The sequence below is a fragment of the Abramis brama genome, assembly GCF_963993115.1.
Source record: "Abramis brama genome assembly, chromosome: 3".
NCBI lineage: Eukaryota > Metazoa > Chordata > Actinopteri > Cypriniformes > Leuciscidae > Abramis > Abramis brama.
This window is the reverse complement of record NC_139965.1, coordinates 7,447,726-7,463,223: the sequence shown is the minus strand read 5'-3', so window position 1 is coordinate 7,463,223 and position 15,498 is coordinate 7,447,726. Positions and strand designations below refer to the sequence as shown.

General features: G+C 38.7%; 2 protein-coding genes across 8 annotated transcripts; both read right to left on the bottom strand.

The window, feature by feature from the left end:
- Positions 1-4,010: 4,010 nt before the first annotated feature.
- On the bottom strand, positions 4,011-4,421 carry LOC311080100 (histone H3.2-like; the record flags this gene model as incomplete). The annotated part of the gene is made up of 1 exon (XM_084109867.1): positions 4,011-4,421. One exon carries the CDS (start codon positions 4,419-4,421, stop codon positions 4,011-4,013), a length of 411 nt encoding a protein of 136 aa, XP_083965993.1.
- Positions 4,422-6,608: 2,187 nt separating this feature from the next.
- Positions 6,609-14,009, bottom strand: LOC311079205 (uncharacterized protein). Of its 7 annotated transcripts, none has more exons than XR_014605347.1 (6): positions 12,278-14,009; positions 11,936-12,042; positions 11,793-11,838; positions 10,607-10,665; positions 9,113-9,146; positions 6,609-7,173 (listed from the first exon to the last, which is right to left on the bottom strand). XR_014605347.1 is itself a non-coding variant. In XM_084108420.1 (6 exons), exons 2-6 carry the CDS (start codon positions 11,986-11,988, stop codon positions 7,086-7,088), a joined length of 291 nt encoding a protein of 96 aa, XP_083964546.1. In that variant the 5' UTR covers positions 11,989-12,042; positions 12,278-14,006; the 3' UTR covers positions 6,609-7,085. The 7 variants fall into 7 exon arrangements, 3 of the variants coding, with proteins under 3 accessions (XP_083964546.1, XP_083964547.1, XP_083964545.1); XM_084108420.1 differs by lacking the exon at positions 10,607-10,665 and adding an exon at positions 9,264-9,333 and having other exon boundaries at positions 12,278-14,006; XM_084108421.1 differs by lacking the exon at positions 10,607-10,665 and adding an exon at positions 11,172-11,208 and having other exon boundaries at positions 12,278-14,004.
- Positions 14,010-15,498: the final 1,489 nt, after the last annotated feature.

Sequence of the window (15,498 nt, the reverse complement as noted above, 5' to 3'; positions counted from 1 at the left end):
TTACTTTCAACCAAGAACATGTGGTACTGGGGGCACGACCAGCAAAAGGCGTTTCACAACCTTAAACAAGAACTGTCTTCTCCTCCTGTGTTACAGCTCTACAACCCGAATAAGCCACAGAAAATCTCCGCGGATGCCTCTTCATTTGGCCTGGGGGCAGTCATGCTGCAGAAAGAGGGAGATGTGTGGTTACCAGTTGCTTATGCTTCCCGATCATTAACACCTACAGAGCAGCGCTACGCTCAGGTGGAAAAAGAAGCGCTGGCTCTTACGTGGGCCTGTGAGAGGTTTAATGACTTTATCCTAGGCCTTCACTTTGAACTCGAAACTGACCACAAGCCACTAGTGAGTCTTCTGGGAGGACAAGCTTTGGATGCGCTTCCGCCGCAGATACAGAGATTCCGTATGCGCTTAATGAGGTACTCATACACAATAAAGCACATCCCTGGCAAAAGTCTCACCACAGCTGACACACTCTCACGCTTACCGCTTACAAACAGTGTTACTGGCGCTGATACAGATCTTATGGAGGACACTAATATTTACCTTGAATCAGTGCTAGAGGGTCTTCCTACAAGCAGTAAATACCTGGCAGATCTTCAAGAGCAGCTGATGTCTGACAGCGTCTGTTCTCAAGTCATGAGGTATTGCGCAGAAGGCTGGCCGGATCGTAACCAGCTACAAGGAGCGGTGAAGCACTACTGGCCTGAGAGAGCTGTTCTGAGTGTGCACAACGGACTACTACTTAGGGGCACAAGGTTAGTTATTCCTGCTAACATGAGAAACTCAGTTTTGGACAAAATACACGAGGGTCACCAGGGTGTGGTTAAGTGCAGAGAGCGTGCCCGTCAGGCAGTGTGGTGGCCAGGTTTAAGCAACCAGATCAGTGAACTTGTCCTCAAATGCAGACAGTGCATACAGGAAAGAGTCAATGTAAGAGAGCCTTTAATGCCCACAGATCTACCCGAAAGACCATGGCAGAATTTAGGTGCTGACCTGTTCGCTCTGAAAGATAAAAACTACCTGTTACTAGTGGACTACTTCTCTAGGTATATAGAGATTGCTCAGCTCAGCCCAACTCGCTCTGCCAATGTCATTGTGCATTTGAAATCAATATTTGCACGTCATGGAATACCAGAGATACTGATCACTGACAACGGCCCGCAGTTTGCATGTCAGGAAATGAAAGACTTCGCAAGTGAATACTGTTTTGAGCATGTGACCAGTAGTCCCAGGTACCCCCAAAGCAACGGCGAGGCGGAGAGAGCTGTCCAAACAGTTAAAAATCTCCTCAAGAAAGCTAGTGATCCGTACAGAGCTCTATTAGCCTATAGGACCACAGCGCTGGCAAATGGCTTCAGCCCTGCACAGCTACTCATGGGGCGTCGACTCCGTACCACCCTGCCGATGCTACCAGAGGCCTTACAGCCATGTGTGCCAAATCTTCGACAACTTCGTCATGTGGAGAGGGAGAGAAGGATGAGACAAACCGAGTGTTTCAACAAAAGACACAGAACAAGAGATCTGGATAAACTGATACCCGGAAACCCCGTTTGGATTGCAGATGCAAAAGCAACAGGCACAGTGACATCTGTCCACCCAACTCCACGGTCCTATGTCATCAGTGGACCGCAGGGAACAATCAGAAGGAACCGCAGCCATCTTGTGCCTTTGCCGATATCAGAGACTCATACTTAATCACAACAGACCCAGTCTAATGAAAGAAACACTCCTGCAGAGATACTTTCTGAGCCACAAGCACAACAAACACCAGATGTTGTTCGAACCAAGAGTTTTTGCATAGAAAATGTTCTAATGTCTGCAATAACTGTTTGATAAGGGAAAAGAAAATGTTATGAAAATTGTTAAAATGTTTATGCCCAGAAATTTACAGTTAGCTACCAATGTGACATGTTAAAAAAAATGCTAATGGTTTGAGTTACAGCTAAGAGTAGTTAACCTACCTTCAGTAAGGGGGATGTGGTGTAATCTATATTACATGTTACCACTAGAGGGCAACACTGGCGTGTATGATGTCTGAGTACTGCATGGGCAGACAATATAGAGGCGAGTGAGAAGCACAATGTTATTGTTGCAGCCTGTTAATAAAGCAGCTCGGTGAACACTCAAGGCAACAGTCTTTATTTGTAAAAGAACCCAACACAACAATTATAATGCCATGCTGCAAACCGCTTTATGCCCCTTTAGCACTTTATTCAATAAAATGTTTACAAGATGAGAACACAAGAGACCGTGAACATGCATGTTAGAAACAGTGTTTACATGACCTCTCTCTATGACAGAATTCAGTTCATCAGAGTAAAAAAAAAAACATCAACATCTTATGTTAGAGGAACTCACTGTCTTGCAGCCCAAGAGTCAGCGGAGTCAGCAAAGTAAATTTCAGAATGAAGATGAAATCATAGTAAAAATGAACAGAGTAGCATATTAGGCAATAGATTATATTGGATAATCTTAATTGTGTCTTTCTCAATGTGTTACTACCATGAAAAGTCAATGAGCAACTAATGACAACATGGTCCATGGCATTGAAGACTTAGAAATGAAAACCCTTTATCTTATAACTTTTAACTCTTACTTGTAAAACAACATATCACACAATATACAATTAATCAGTTTGACAGATAAAAAAAAGGGAAAAATACAACAACATTAATTAAAAGCCTACCATTGTATACAGCTACAATAGGTGAGTCTGGTGTTTGAAACATTAGAGTCATGAAATACACAAAGTCATGATATAGCCTACAGGTGGTAACTTGTTCAGTTCATCACTTAGAATAGCCTACAACACTAGAATAGGCTTATTCGAGGAAGTGCAGGAAATGGTTGAGTATTATTTTAGGTATAACATCTGTAGGCCTATTTAGTGCCTATCATGTCCATTTATAGTCTTTACACATCAGCTTGTATACTTGTATGGTTAAAAAGCTGCAAATTTGAAGACGCTGACGTCACGTCAGGTCGTCACGTGGGTCAGCCGTTTGAAAGTTCAAGACGTTCGGATAGACGTTCGGATAGACGTTCGGATGTTTGATTTTGGCACGGACTACCCGCCATACAACACACCGCGAGTCTCTTCATAGATCAGGCCAGAAATACGCTTGACGCCGCCACGTCGAGCAAGACGACGAATAGCGGGTTTAGTGATTCCCTGGATATTATCGCGAAGAACCTTTCGGTGCCGCTTAGCGCCTCCTTTCCCGAGTCCTTTCCCGCCTTTTCCTCTTCCAGACATGACTGTAGATACTCTTCAATTGACAGATGGGAGTAAAAGTACTAGGGAAGAGGAGTTATAGTCAGATAGCGGACCTAGTTGAAACCACATTCATGGGCGGTTCTAGTAAACGTCACCAGTTACGCATTACCAAGTCGAGGTCAGTCTTTTGATGTATTTCTTTTGTGAAGTAAAACATTTAATTAAATCACTAAGAACAACTGATAATAGAAAATGTACGTCTTTTCTGAAAAAAATATGAGATCTTTCATGTACCATATATCTTGGCTGTTTTTTTTTTTTTTTTTTTTTTTTGTGTCCTGTGAAAATTGACTTCATTTGTTCTATATTTTTCAGAAATATATGTTTGCACTATTGTAAAACATTTCTTGAATAAAAATAAATAAATAAAAAAGGTCAATCTTTTTATGCTTGATGTTAGTGGAAATAAGTAGAATTTAAAGAATATTATTAATAACTATATAATTTAACGATAGATAGATAGATAGATAGATAGATAGATAGGCTAAGGAGAGGATGAGAGTTAATGACCGTACATGTAAACATTACTATAGTAGCATAACACTAAAACCACCGTTTATTTCCTTACATTTGCTTTTAGATTTAAGTAATACATAAAAATATAATTTTATAAGACCACCGTGGCATATGAAATTCCGATTTCAAAACACCATGATATGGAAATCATCTTTCATTGAGTTAATGAGGTGGCTCTTAAAAGAGCCTTTGGGTTTGAGTGTCTGCTGCGGGTTTAAGCGCGCTCTCCGCGGATGCGACGGGCCAGCTGGATGTCTTTGGGCATGATGGTGACTCTCTTGGCGTGGATGGCGCACAGGTTGGTGTCTTCGAACAGACCCACTAAATAAGCCTCGCTCGCCTCCTGCAGGGCCATGACAGCCGAGCTCTGGAAGCGCAGATCCGTCTTGAAATCTTGAGCGATTTCTCTCACCAGGCGCTGGAAGGGCAGTTTGCGAATCAGCAGTTCAGTGGATTTCTGGTACCGGCGAATCTCTCTCAGCGCCACGGTACCGGGCCTGTAGCGATGAGGCTTCTTAACGCCACCGGTAGCCGGAGCGCTCTTACGGGCGGCTTTAGTGGCCAGCTGCTTCCTCTGGGCTTTTCCTCCGGTGGACTTACGAGCGGTCTGCTTGGTTCTGGCCATTATTTAAAAGTGTTCAGATGCTGATTTAATCAAGACTGAGTAGTGCAGACACAGCGCGTTTTTAAGCCCAGGGCTGCCATGCGCTCATTGGATGGCTTTGCTTCAGAGGCATTTGATTGGTTATTGTGCGTCTGTAAATGACAGTTGGCCAATGGCTGTTTTCAAATAAGTGACGTCAGTTTGTGGTTCCCGCCCAAACGTACTTTACTTTTTCTGGACTGGTGCGCAAGATGGCGCCGTGAGCACAGGTGTTGAGACATAGCGCCCATCAACAAAGTTGATTTTAAGCAATAAAACGGACTTTTCGCGCCTTATTTGGATGTTAAGTGCTACTCGGATGTTACGGTTTGTTCACGTTTGAGAAAAAAAAATGTCAAGTGATAAAAAAAGGAAGAATTCTGCGACGAAGAAGAAAGAAATAGTTGTTGACACAGAGGCGTCGTCAGCCAGCTCTGCTTCTGCCTACAACGTTCTTGTCGACAGCTGTCACGATTACTATGGTCCTGGTGAGAAAATGGAATTTTCGGTGATGTCAGAAGTAGATTTCCCCTCGCTCCCTGATACTCCTGTGAAGCCTCCCTCAAAGAAAGGCCGAGGTGAATCCGCTGACGACATTATTACTAAACTTTCTGAGCTCATCAACACACGATCTGATAGGCTGGAGTCAATGGTTGCGGTCAACACTTCTCATATTGCCGGATTGAGAGAAAAGCTGAACTCCGTGTGTAATGAGGTGAATGAGGTGAAGACCAAAGTTTCCCAAGTCGAGTCATCACTGTTGAAAGAGAGCAATCGGATCGGCGTATTGGAATTACGCATCACTGAATTGGAGCGGTATTCCAGACGTTGGAATTTGAAATTACACGGCGTGTCAGAAATTATTGATGAGAAAAGTGTAAGGAGAGAAGTGGTTGGAATTTGTCAGAAATTATTGCCAGAACACGCTGACCGTCTCCCCAACCTGATCTCACAGAATTACGTGAAATGAACACGACCCCTTAACTCCGATTTGCGTGGTGGTGGCACGTAATGTGTTACAATTACTTGTCGGCACCACGAAAACAACACCCATACAAAGTCAATGAGGCTCATTTGTCGTGGTGGACACACGGATTCCCTGGTTCAACAATGTCACAGTGGGCAGCGGTAAATGTTGTTTTCTAGTTTACGAAACGTCCTCCTTTTATAATTTCCCAGCGAGCAAAAAGTCGTCTAGAAGACGTCTAAAAGACGTCATTCTTAGACATCCAGAAGACGTCCTCACAGGAGCCAGAATGAAAGTTTTTTTGACGTCTTTTCTGGACATTGTATAGACGTAAATTAAAGACGTGCTAAAGACGTCATTCTTAGACATCCAGAAGACGTCCTCACAGGAGCCAGAATGAAAGTTTTTTTTACGTCTTTTCTGGACATTGTATAGACGTAAATTAAAGACGTGCTAAAGACGTCATTCTTAGACATCCAGAAGACGTCCTCACAGGAGCCAGAATGAAAGTTTTTTTTACGTCTTTTCTGGACATTGTATAGACGTAAATTAAAGACGTGCTACAGACGTCATTCTTAGACATCCAGAAGACGTCCTCACAGGAGCCAGAATGAAAGTTTTTTTTACGTCTTTTCTGGACATTGTATAGACGTAAATTAAAGACGTGCTACAGACGTCATTCTTAGACATCCAGAAGACGTCCTCACAGGAGCCAGAATGAAAGTTTTTTTTACGTCTTTTCTGGACATTGTATAGACGTAAATTAAAGACATGCTAAAGACGTCATTCTTAGACATCCAGAAGACGTCCTAACAGGAGCCAGAATGAAAGTTTTTTTTACGTCTTTTCTGGACATTGTATAGACGTAAATTAAAGACGTGCTACAGACGTCATTCTTAGACATCCAGAAGACGTCCTCACAGGAGCCAGAATGAAAGTTTTTTTTACGTCTTTTCTGGACATTGTATAGACGTAAATTAAAGACGTGCTACAGACGTAATTGTTAGACATCTAAAGGCAGCCAGAATAAAAGTTGTATTAGACGTGTTTTCTGTAGTAGAAATGTCAAAGACTGTTAAAGACCCATACTGACATGGAAATCCCGTATGTGCATTTTGCAAGGATCCAACTTTAAAAAATATTTACTTACAAATATTTACAAAACAGTGGCAGTGAGTGAGCTAGTTCTGAGAAAAACCCAGTTACTCATTGTTAATGGTTGTCGTGTCATGAAACTGCAGACACACAGACCATAGACCTAAATAAGATTTTAAAGAATATTGATAATATTGAATATTCAATTGAATAACTGTGTAGTGTATATACTTGCATTTGTATATCTTAACAATATAACTGTAATAAACTGCTTACCATTTTCCTGTAAACCAAACTAATCACTCCAAGAAATCAACTGCTTACCATTTTCCTGTAAACCAAACTAATCACTCCAAGAAATCAACTATTTAAATCTCAAAATATATTTTTATTACCATTTTTTTCTGCTGGACCAATACTTAACAGCCGGAAGAGTAAAGTATAAATTAACACAATAAAACTTAAAAGCCAGAACAGTAAAGTTGTAAATGAACACAATTTCCCTTTAAATAATCTATAAAATGTTGTTAAAACAATATAACATAACAATTAACAAAATATGGCTGCTATAAGGTTCACAAGCTTCATTTATAGCAGCAAGCAGTTTCAGATGATCGGCTACAGACTTTATTTGGGCCTCTGTTGCAGCTGGGTCCCATTTCATGACAGCAGCTACAATCAAAGCAAAAAAATCCACATGTAAAATAAATAAATACAAATGCCACTGTTGTGGTTTAGCTTATAGCAGAGATACATAGTTGAAAATTTGAGTACTCGAATCAATTAAATGAAATAAATCACAAATCAAGTAAAATTACATCAAGCCTGATATAAGGCATTCCACACACACACACACACACACACACACACACACAGGGGCCATTTACAACTTCATGCGATTTTAGTGATCGGATAGCTATATGATCTTGAAAAGACCAGGTGTAAATGCCCTCCGAAACGCATTCGTGACGCATTTGAATCTGATTGCTCAAACCACTTCAGGAGGTGGTCTGGGTCGCATTCCAGAAGAAACTGGACAAGTGTAAATGCATCTGGTTGTTGAAACCACATATGTAAATTTTACTCCTCCCAAAAACGCTCTAAAATAAAGGTGTGAGAGCGTGTTATAGGCTATATGTCATGTTATAGCTAGTTATGACGACGCTACTGCCACATCGCCGCTGACCATCTAACGTTATTCATCAAGCCAATGTGCAAACTATCGCAAATCAAAGTGAAAGTAAGTCCCCGATGCTTAACACACAGTTATCATCATTAAAAGTAAAGAAACGAAATGATCTTACCAGGGCTGTTGCGCTCTCTCCTATTGCGGTCTTTGATTTAGAAATTTTAACGGATGATCAATAAAATGCAGCTCATATCTGTTGCTTTCGGTGACGTGAACGCCATTAAATTTGCATAGCAAGGGAATCGAAGATCGGATTTATATCCGGTTTGCAAAAACATATTTATGTGACCAGGTGTAAATGGAAATGTTGTGATAAAACAGATAGCTATCCGATCTGAGAAAACGCATCAAGTGGCCAGGTTTAAACAGCCCCATATACACACACACACACACACACATATTAGGGGTGTAAGTTAACGGTTCACAAAATTCATGGTTCGGTTCAATACGATACACTTGTGTCACGGTTCGGTTTCAAAAAATGAAATGTAATATTGTAGTTATAAACAAAGGTTTATTTTAGTTCAGATTAACATTTGAGGGCAGTAATTTTATTCATGTCAAAATAAAACCAACGTAATGTAACTTGAAAGCATTATAGCCTACTATTCCTGCCAAACTTCCATGGTTACAGTTAGTGTTACTACAGTAAATCCATGGTGAATGTTGCTGATCTGTGGACACTGGATTGTTCATTCATGGCACAATGTTTCCACGTCAGCGCTGTTTGATCCGTTATTAACAGAGAAATATGAATGCTTCTCAGATCTCGCAGCGATGTTATTACTTCAGTGGGGATCTCTTAGAGCCGTGTACTGATAAACTGATAAACGGCCCGTGAAGCACATAATAACAGGACCTGCTTTCTGGTCAGTTAGCCTACAGTACCTGCTTTTTTTGTGGAAACCAAATCTTTTGATTGTGAGAGAGCCATGTGTTAAAAGTCAGATGGCACTTAAGCTACTTTATGATTTGCCCTATGTCTGAACAAAAGAAATAAAAGTTAACTATCTATACCATATTGAATTGCATAGTATCATATTTTTGCAATGCGTTGAATCGAAATCGAATCGCACCGGATCGTAATAATAGTGAATCGTATTGCATTGCATTGGTAGCTGCCAGCTGACAGCTGCTTATATGTATCATTAATGTATTGTATCGTTGGCTATGCATCGAGATGAAAGTTATGGAGATGCACATCCCTAATACCTACATAGGAAAAGTAACTACATTTACATACTGTGAATCGTTTTTTTTTATTTATCGAGAATCGTTTTTGCATCGAAAAATCGCAATTGTATCGAATTATGACATTTTCTTAATCTTACACCCCTAATATAAACACATACATATAGTACTTTGGAGACCAATTGTGTTTAAATAACATTGAGACAAAGGAGGTAGAGGACGAATACTCACTTCTCTTGGTAGCTGTTCTGATGAATGACGGATCCTGGCCACAGAAAGATAAAAGAGAGAGGTAAAAGGGGGGAATTAATTAGCATGGGTCACATTTCATTCGTTTTGTCTGGTATCTAAAACTTATGTCTGATAGAAAAATGTGCATCACCAAAAGAAGGAACATGTAGATTAACACAGTGGATCTGTCCAAACGGTAATCGTTTTAACAACGTTGTCATCTGTACAAAGAAAAAACTCTTCCGTTTTTAGTACATTGTTGATGTGTAAAAGTTCCTTAAGTTTGTGTGTTCTTGACGTCTTTTCTTTTAACCCTGCAGGTAGGGTTAACGCATCTATTAATAAAAGTTTTACCTATGGAACTTTGATATGATGAAAATGTGTGTAATAAAGCAAACCCAAACAAACAACTCAATTATTCTATGTTAAATGGAACTCTTCCACCATATCTAGTTTTAAAATGAATCACAGGAACTTGCCATCCTAGGTCACATTACCATAAATATAATATAAAATTACTATAAGATAAAATTACTTCAGTTAATTTACCATCGCATGCATGTCCCCCTTTGCTAACCCTTTTGTGGAAGGGCTCTTTGTGAAGGGATTTAGATGTTTGCTTGGAACACCCCTTTAATTGTACATTTATTAAATCACATGTAAGGTTTATAAATAATACTAGGTAAAGGAGAGCAAACTGATTCCCCCTTCATTTTATCTACCTTATGCCGACCGAAAGGTATATGATTTTCTTTCTTCGGATGAAAACACATAGGCTATTTTAGAAAAAATAAACTAGACTTTTAGAAATATTATCCATCTCTTGTGTTTGTGTGTCAAATAATGCAAGTGAATAGACACCAAAATGCTGAAGGTCGAAAAAGTCCAAGAGCATTGTAAAGCTCACATGATAAGTGCAGAAAACATCTTGTGTGAACAACACAGCAAGCTGTGAGTAGGCTGTATGAAGTTTCTGGCGTATGCACTTGCATTATATTGGCTTACAATAATGGATAATTTTTCAAAAAATCTTTGTGGAAAGAAAGTCAGATATACATCTGGATTGGCACGAGAGAAGAAAAAAAGAGATCATTTTTTAATTTCGGAGTGCATTGTGCCTTTAAAATTGACTGTGGATTTAGATACTGGGTAACACTTTATTTCGATAGTCCACTTTAGACATTCTACTAACTATAAGTAACTTTGCAACTACATGTCAACTATCTGTCATTAGAGTATTAGTAGACTGTCTGCTTAATATTTGCTAACACTCTGTTTTGTTGGTCCCCCAACAGACATTCTACTCACTATAAGTTACTTGGCAACTACAAGTCAACTTATTCTCCAAACCCGAATCCTAACATCTAAACTTAACCTACCAGTCTATTGACTGTCTACTACAGCCTACTAATACTCTAATGAGAGTTAGTTGACATGTTAGTGAAAGTGGACTATCGAAATAAAGTGTAACCAGATACTGCAGTGGATACTTACTAGTGATGGACTTGTTTCTCTGTTGGTGCCTATTCTGCTCCGTAAGTCCAATGCTTGATCTAATTATTATTATTTTTTTAAAGTGTTTTAATAGGATTATTGACCGGGTAACATAGGACCATTTTTTAATGTTCTATAAGTATTATATAAATCTGGAGAACCCTTACTAAAAATTAACAATGTTTTGCGACACTAACCAAATGGTAATAAATTATTGTAATATGTAAAATAGGAAAGAGGCCCCACTATGCATAAACTTTTATTTGCAAAAACACGTTTCGGCGCGTGCCTTCATCAGTTTGCACGCGCCGAAACGCATTTTTGCAAATAAAAGTTTATGCATAGTGCGGCCTCTTTCCTATTTTACGTATTACAATTATCCAGGCCAGCACTCTAAAAGTTTATTAATATATGCAGTGAAGCCTGCTCCTATACTCACTTAATAAATTATTGTAATCAATCCACCATAAAAACATGGTTTCTACACTATAATAAAAAACATGGTTAATTTAGCAAATGTCCTTAAAGGATTAGTTCACCTCAAATTGTGTCATCATTTACTCACCCTCAAGTTGTTTTAAACCTGTATGAATTTCTTTCTTCTGCTGAACACAAAGAAATTTATTTTGAAGAATGTCGGTAAACAGACAGACTTGGGTCCCATTGACTTCCGTAGTAGGAAAAAAAAATACTATGGAAGTCAATGGGACCCAAGTTACAGACATTCTTCAAAATATCTTTCTTTGTGTTCAGCAGAAGAAAGAAATTCATACAGGTTTGAAACAACTTGAGGGTGAGTAAATGATGACACAATTTTCAACTTTGAGGTGAACTAATAGAACAGCTCATCCAAAAAATAAAATAAAAATAGAGTTATCTCATTATGTAGCTTACTCACCCATATGTTGAAATTGTATGAGTTTCTTATGTAGAACCATAATTAAGATATCTTGAAAAATGCCTTTTATTTTTGTCATACAATGAATACAGTTGTTTTATTCCCAAAATTCTTGTGTTTCACAAAAGTAAGTTATACAGGTTTGAAAATACTTTCATTTTGAAAGACATTTATTTTTGGGTCAGCTAGGCCTGTAAACTCAAGAAGATAAAGCTTGTGTGTTCAGTGCATTTGAGCAGATTTACATGTTCTGCCTCTATTTCACGTGTATTTTATGACAATACTCACCGCATCTGAACATCGTGTGGCTGGATAATATTTATTCCCAAAATGCCTGGATCATGAAGGAAACACACACATACACATCAATATTAGTTATTGGTTTTACTTACTAACGGAGACATTTGCAAAAGCTTGCAAAATTGACTCACCAGCTCCAAAACATATTATTAAGACTCGTTAATTTAACTGATCGGTTAGCCATCCCGCGATCAACGATTCAGCCTAGTTTGCAGATTCTGTGACAGTTCCTTTCTGTCTAAAGATAAGTTACAATATTCTCAGTTCACTCGTTGTAAAGCTCCCATGCTGAGTTTTATTTTTTATCATAAACTAATAAGTATAAGTTAGACAAGTTACACATGCTATCATCACATAACATAAATACATTGGAATACCGTATGCACTAATAATATTGCGCTAATCGCGTTTAGATTCTCAATTTAATACACTATATCTTGATGTAGCAGAATTTGTATAAAATAAAGTTTTACCTTCCGTAGATTGCAATATGTCCGTTGTTAAAATTCTTTGTCCATATCCCTTGTTTGTTCTTCATTTACATCCAGCAACACCCAGCAACTCGCTCAAAATAAACATTTAGCAGTCCGATGTAAAATAATCCATGTTTTAAACGACGTAAAACCATAGACCCACAGAATAGGCTAATATTGAAGATCCCGCGCAGCAGCAAAGCAAACACCGACTCACTCAACTGACGTTTATTCAAACTTGACTCGTAAAGGCGCGCATAGTTGTCATTGGCTAGATTCCTGGATGACAGTCAGAATAAACAGAGAATAACCAATCATGCTCGAAACAGCTAGGAGAGACAGCCAATAGTGTGGCAACATTGCAATTACAGGAAAATATGAACATATATATATATATAAAATATATAATGTGCTATTTATTTGGTTGTATTTGTAGACTGGCTGTTATATTTAATCAATTGGTTAAATTGTTTTTTCATTGCAGTGCATGATTAAAAATTAAACATTAAATAAAAGATTAAAAATACTGTAAGAACTTACAGTAACTGACCATATATAATATTTATTTACCACTGTTCTGATAAAGCGCAATTTAATAGAGCAAACAGTATATTAAACAGAGCAAACACTGCATATATTCATATACAATTCTGTATGTAGATCTATATGAAAATCTAATGAATTGGTATCATGGTGGTGACAGTTACATTCATGTGACCCATAATGACCCTTTTACACTTTCACAAATTCTTGACCTTTCCTTTAGAAACACTCTTATGCCTAATAATGTCAACATCCTTTTTCACCCTGTGTGGCACTGGTACACAACCTGTTGGTTTAGGGTTAATCCTCTGTCCAACGCAACACTTTGGTAACATTGGCATAATTGTATACAAGTTACAACATAATACCCTGGGTTTCACACTTCACAGGCAAGACTTAAGCCTGTAGTCCCAGACTAAAATGCATGTTTGAGCTGTATTACCTGAAAGCAACTTGTACTGACATATCTTATGGCAGTGCCATTGTTTGGTCTCAAGATGCACGCCAGTAATGTTTTTTTTTTTCTAAGGCACATTTTTAAAAGCTATAATGAAATACCCAAATTGAACTAAGGACAAATCCTGGCTTTATCTAAACCCTGTCTGTGAAACCGGGTCTGGGTTAGAAATTAAGGGTTAAGGTTAACCCTAACCCTAACCTTAAGACTTGTCTACAGACGTTTATTTAACAGCATGGTATTAACTGCAGTGGTTAGGCCTTTAGCATTGATAAAGGACAAAAATCTTCTCACTGTGACAGTCTGTTTAGTAAAGATTGTTTGTATGGATTGTCCCTAAACTAGAGCTATTGATGCATTCAAGATATACCTGTATCATAAAGATCGTATTTACAAATTGAACACACATGAACGCCGCCACAATGATGAAAATATGAGTAGGAAGCTTGGGATTTTCTTTAAGCCCGATCTTGAAGAGTTATGAGTGTGTCAGTGAGAAACATGTAATACCACAATACTTTGGTATTTAGCAGTTACATTGTCAGGCTTTAGATTATGGCCAGATTTGACATCTTTATTCGCATCATTTATGGACTATTTCTGGATGTCAACGGACGTCCGGATTATAGTCAGTATGAACGTCTTTTCTGAACTAGTTCTGGCTGTCAGTGGACGTTTAGATTATGGCCAGATTTGACATCTTTATTCGCGTCATTTATGGACTATTTCTGGATGTCAACGGACGTCCAGATTATAGTCAGTATGAACGTCTTTTCTGAACTAGTTCTGGCTGTCAGTGGACGTTTAGATTATGGCCAGATTTGACATCTTTATTCGCGTCATTTATGGACTGTTTCTGGATGTCAACGGACGTCCAGATTATAGTCAGTATGAACGTCTTTTCTGAACTAGTTCTGGCTGTCAGTGGACGTTTAGATTATGACCGGATTGGACATCTTTATTCACGTCATTTATGGACTGTTTCTGGATGTCAACGGACGTCCAGATTATAGCCAGTATGAACGTCTTTTCTGAACTAGTTCTGGCTGTCAGTAGACGTTTAGATTATGGCCAGATTGAACATAATTTCTCAGTGTCATTAATCGACTAATTCTGGCTGTCAATGGACGTTCAGATCATGGCCTGGACGGACGGACTTGATATCAACCTGTTTTGTACGTCCACAGACGTCCCTTGCTCAGTGGGTTATTGTAGTGTATTAGTTCCGATTTTTGTTGTCTAAATAACAGTAAATTGTTTGTGATATAACTATCTATATATAGATGGAGTAGTTTTAAAGAATGGCCCGAGGCTGTGTTAAATAGATTGTTCCCTTTACTTTATTAAAAGATTTACGATATTTTATTCTTTACAAATGTATTGTCTGTCATAGCAGCGAATATTATTAATTATTATTATTATGAATCAGAAGACTTTCAGTCGCTACCACGGCAACGATACGTCAGGTCACGTTACGCACGCTTCTTACCCATAATCACTGCGCTTTTACCACTCATTTCTCCCGCCACATGACTACAGTAAGTATCTCAACCCAAGGGGTGTGTGTTTGTTAAAAAGCACGCAAAACCTTTGCTGTAGGGCTGTACTGTCCTAGTCGATTAGTCGATTAATTGGTCGATACGTTCTGGTTCGACCAAAATTCTGATTGGTCGATTTTCTGCCGCGATTATTTCATCAGTTTTGCCGCGCTGAGGCACGCTCATTTCATCAGGTGGAAAGCACTAACTGCTAATGGGGGTGTTTTCAGAGTACCCTTGTTTCACTGTAACAGTCTGTCTTCAAAACACCCCCCCTTGTTTTCACCTTTTTTGGATTAGCCCAACCCAAGAGAGAGCGTCGAGCATAGAAGGTTTGATGCTGAATATTATTTATTTAATTGTGAGAGCGTTTAATAGTCAGTCCTCTTCTAACATGTCAACAACAAAGAAATCGACAGTGTGGCAGCATTTTGTTAAAATTGATAACAGGAAAAAGGTCGAATGCAAAGTTTGCAAGCAACAGTTTTCCACAGCTCGATGACAAACATGACATATCATCTAAAAGTGGTAAGCTCACTTGTCTGCGTTAGCTTGCCCTGTCTGTTTTGAGTAGGCTATATGAACATATCAGAATTTGCATATTTCAATGTTTTAGTGTGATAACCTAACTTTTTTATTTTTTTATTTGGAGCCTAATGCGCAATTGCACTGTGCTGTTGGTT